The sequence below is a fragment of the Sinocyclocheilus anshuiensis genome, unplaced genomic scaffold (genome assembly GCF_001515605.1).
Source record: "Sinocyclocheilus anshuiensis isolate Anshui unplaced genomic scaffold, SAMN03320099.WGS_v1.1 scaffold775, whole genome shotgun sequence".
NCBI lineage: Eukaryota > Metazoa > Chordata > Actinopteri > Cypriniformes > Cyprinidae > Sinocyclocheilus > Sinocyclocheilus anshuiensis.
The window spans coordinates 1,333,638-1,338,083 of NW_015552614.1; the positions used below are offsets into that span (position 1 = coordinate 1,333,638).

General features: G+C 37.2%; 1 protein-coding gene across 1 annotated transcript; it reads left to right on the forward strand.

Annotated features, from left to right (window-relative positions):
- Nucleotides 1–269: 269 nt before the first annotated feature.
- LOC107665982 (OX-2 membrane glycoprotein-like) lies at nt 270–3,954 on the forward strand. Its single transcript, XM_016457076.1, has 5 exons — nt 270–343; nt 470–811; nt 2,227–2,526; nt 2,800–2,904; nt 3,033–3,954. The coding sequence occupies exons 1-5, from the start codon at nt 301–303 to the stop codon at nt 3,095–3,097; spliced, it is 855 nt and encodes a 284-aa protein (XP_016312562.1). The 5' UTR covers nt 270–300; the 3' UTR covers nt 3,098–3,954.
- The last annotated feature ends 492 nt before the right edge of the window (nt 3,955–4,446 follow it).

Consider the following 4,446-nt stretch of genomic DNA (forward strand, 5'->3'; position numbering starts at 1 on the left):
GATGTGCATTTGATCAGATATAACTGAAGTACAAGGTTATGAGATACATTATGTGAATGTTTGGTTAAAGAGATGTGTCTTTAATCTAGATCTTCCTGAACATCATCAGGAAAGCTATTCCACTTCAACACGTGCTTGGATATAACGCGAAACCTACCGCAGGGAACCCCTAAAAGGAAGCTTACGCTTACAACCAGTAAATAACCTATGACGCTGAATGGGAAATTCACTCTTTCACTTTCGCTATGTTATATAGGGCTGTGTCTGATTAGAAACAGACCATACTACCAACCATTCGACATGTTGTGTCTGTTGATCCTAATTTTAAGCCTCATAAATAGAGGTTGGTCATGATAATCCTTCTTCTTTTACTCAATGTTTATTTTACTATTTCTTCTATTTCGCATTTCTTTTCGAGATAAAACTGTATAAAGTTGGTAACCTAATAACTTCTTTTTTCATTTCGTAGCTTATCTTTCAGAAATTGTAGCACAGGGAGACACAGTTGTTGTGTTTGGTCAGGATGCTTCATTCTCCTGTACGCTGTCAGACGCGTCTAATGTCAAACAAGTCACATGGCAGCGGGTACGTGACCAGGAACCGGTACAAACTCTGGCTACATTCAGCGAGCTCTTCAAGGATCATGTGGATGATCAATATGTCGGAAAAGTCACTTTCACCGCGGTGTCAGTTAATTCAACATCTATTGAGATCAAAAACGCAACATTTGAAGACGAGGCTTGCTATATTTGTTCCTTCAAAGTGTATCCATTCCAACCTAAACGACAAACCTTGTGCCTCGCCGTTAAAGGTAAGCTAAACCATGGAAGTCACAAACGTTTTCTCTCAGGTTTTGACTCAAAAACACAAGTATCAGCTAACAGGCAGATTTTAACCAAAATGTAGAACTATGTTTTCAGGACTAGGGCATGTCAGTTTGGGGCAGCCTGCCACGTGTTTTAAATGTCAAATTTGATACAGTTTCCTTTTATCAAAACAGTGGTTTGATATTTATTTTAAAACTGATTTATGAATTATTTTGCGTGCGTAGGGTGCTTTCACACCTGTAGATCGATTGCTTTGTTCCGAAACAGGGTTTAAAATTATTACAATGTTGCTTTTTATTCTTGGTGCGGTTCGCTTTCACATGGCAAAGTTTCTAAACGGACCAAATTTCTTAATACAAGTTACGCGCGAGTAAACTGTTCTCTCATTGGTCAACGTTTCACGGTTTATTTTCCGGGATTCCACATAGCTGTCACGCATGTCATCCGTCAGGATGGAACGACAACAGCTTTGCGGGCTTATTGTTGGGTTTTTTTGTTTTTTTGTAGCTGTCCTTATATTAATTTATAATTTTGAGCAGGAGTCCAGGATTCATCGGGATTTTTTTTTTTTAAATGCACCTACTAGGAAGAAGAGCAATAAGACGGCATTATAAAATGAAAGTGTGATTTTTTTTTATTTTGAATGGCGAAGACGTGCTCTCCCACAGACATTCACAGGTTCATTTTGAAGTATTAGCAAAACAACAAAGCTAATTCTTTTCACGGAACTTGTGTAATTGCCCATTATACATTGTGATATAGCCTGGTTCCTTGGTCCGTTAGATCGGATTGCTTTCTCACTACAACCGAACCGCTCCAGAGTTCAGGCGATCTCGGACCGATTGTTTTGGCGCGGATCCGAGCGCGATTGCCGTGTTCACATATGCCCAAACGAACCGAGCTAAGGGGGGAAACGCGCCAGGTTCCGAAACAACGGGCCAGGTGTGAAAGCACCAAGAAGTGCCAACTAGCTCCAGTCTCCCCCACCTTGCCAGTATAAGTGTACAGTATGTTGTGTTAGTAACAAAACAAGCAGTTTCTTCCAGGATAATGCAGATATGCCCAAAACTGGTAGAGGGCCGGTTTGAATAAGAAGATACTAAGAGATCTGTCTATGAATAATAATTGCATCTTAATGCAGGACCAAACAATGTGCTCAAGATGCAACTGAAACTTAAATTCAGTTTCCAGTTCCAGAAAAATGAAAGGAGTACATGCAGCCAATTATCCATTGTATTTGTTAAATAATATTTAAGTAAGCAAATACTATGTATTTAGTAATGCCTTAATAAAGAATCAAATATAATAAGATGTTTATTTATAGTGCCATATAGTTTTGTGTTTGCAGTATTACAATATTGTATGTAATTCAATCATTATGTTGCTGGTATTTTTTCAGGTATTTCAGAAATAACAGCATCAGTGAATCCTGCACTCAGTTCTGATCCAGATGTTGTAGTCTCATGTTCAGCCACTGGCAAACCAACTCCAACTATCCACTGGAAATCTGCAGAGAAAGAGCTGAACAACTTTAGGTTAAGTAATTTCACAACACTCAACAAAGACAGCTCAACCACCATTACAAGCAACCTCACGCTTCCGCTGTCACAGTTTCATGGGAAGTACGTGGAATGTGTGGCTCAGAGTGACAGCATGGAGAAGAGCAGCCAAATCTATGTGCCTGAAGTAGAATATAAAGGTAACAGGTTCAACATGGACATCGGCTCGAATAGAATCACATTGTAAAAATGTGCAGTTGTTACTTTCTACCTAATGCAGTCAGGCTGATTCAGTCTTGCTAAATATTTTTGAATTGATTAAAACCAGTTAATTTAGATGTTACAACATGAAGCACATTTTTAGATTGCCTGACAAAACAGTGAAACCAATGAAGGTATACATTCATTATGTTGCGATTTTGACTTTGAACTGCAATGCTTAATCTCAATATATATTAATTTTTTTCTTACAGTGAACGCTACACCAAGAAGTTACATCATTACAGTTTCAGTCCTCATTGTCATGGCTGTTGTGGTTATTGTCATTATTGTCATCTGTTCTCACACCAGACTAAAGAGTAAGCAGCAAAATCCCTCAGTTGAAATAGGCTAATACAACCCAACATACTGTCATCTTTTAAGAATAGATCTCAGTGGCAAAATAATTTAATACATAATTTCATTTTGCTAATTGTTTTCCCCCAAGGAGCCACTTTTGGGATAAAATCTACTTATGAGGAACCCCTCAATCCCCCAAAGGAGGAATGTTAACTCTACAGCTACCTCATAGTATGCATTTTTGCTCATGACCTTTGTTAATATGAACTTTTGGATTCTAACCTGTGTGTTCCTTAAAGGAATCATGAATTTTCTGTCTAGTATTTATTTAATTTATTCATTTATGTTTACATTACTGTATAGTATTCCATTGCATTAATATAATTAAATATAGTTAAATATATAATGTTTTACCACTATGTCAGAGTATTTTGATCACAGAGAATAACTATATCATGAACAGATGATATCCATACTGTAACTTTATATTTTCAGGCATATACATTTGCACTTTATGAATCTAATTAATGTACGGCCATGCACTAAATAGTTTTTAATTGTCGTCTTCTGTTGAGTCTGACAGTAATTTATAAATTCAGCTTGATATAAGTCTTGATGTTTTCCCACAATCCTTGATGTTGTACTTTACAGTGGTACAGTATTGTGTTGAGCAATGACAGTGATTTGGGGAAGAAAAACATAGTTACTCAATACAGATAAGCTAAAGGCTGAGAAACCTAGTTTTCAGTAGTGTTAAAGAAAGTGAAAGTTATGTCTTTAATGGAAACAAGCTGTTTTGTGGTTTCCTGCACGAAACTCTAAAGGCTGCACAGAGAGATGACTGCTATTGTTAGTATTTATACTATTATATTGTTATTTGTTGACTGCAGCCAACTTGCTAGAAGTAAGTGTATCTATATGGCAGGAACGACTGGAAAGTAAATCATAAAAGGATAAACACCTATTTGTGTTGAAAAGATTTCTGTGTGATATATTCTTACCTATGTATGTTACAGTATATTTATAACCTGTAATATGTGATTGCTCTGAATTAAAAATGTGAACCGTTAGATTCAATGACTGGATTACTTAATAACATTGTAATACTCTGTACTTCTACCAAATGTGTAAACCATACACATGGGGGGGGGTTTCGGACAAACACAGAAAATGTATCTAGGTATGTTAACTACTGTATGTGCCTATGCTGCATTTAAAGGGTTAGTTCACCCAAAAATTAAAATTCTGTCATTAATTACTCACCCTCGTGTTGTTCCAAACCTGTAAGACCTTCGTTCATCTTCGGAACACAATTTAAGATATTTTTGATTAAATTCGAGGGCTCTCTGACCCTCCCATAGACAGCAAGGTAACTACCACATTCAAGGTCCAGAAAAGTACCAAGATGATCGACAAAAGGGCCTTTCGCACCGCTTTAGTTCCAGAACTAAATGTACAGTACTAAAGTACTGGGATGATTTTGCGCGAATTATTTCCCTGTACCATTTAAAGGGTTGCATTCGCACCGACAGTGTGTACTAGGAAGTGACGTAAGCCGGTCG

Coding starts and splice junctions, on each gene's coding strand:
- LOC107665982 (XM_016457076.1), top strand. CDS start 301: ATGTTGTGTCTGTTGATCCTAATTTTAAGCCTCATAAATAGAG. Junction 2,527..2,799: donor GCCTGAAGTAGAATATAAAG/GTAACAGGTTCA, acceptor TTTTTCTTACAG/TGAACGCTACACCAAGAAGT. Junction 2,905..3,032: donor TTCTCACACCAGACTAAAGA/GTAAGCAGCAAA, acceptor TTTTCCCCCAAG/GAGCCACTTTTGGGATAAAA.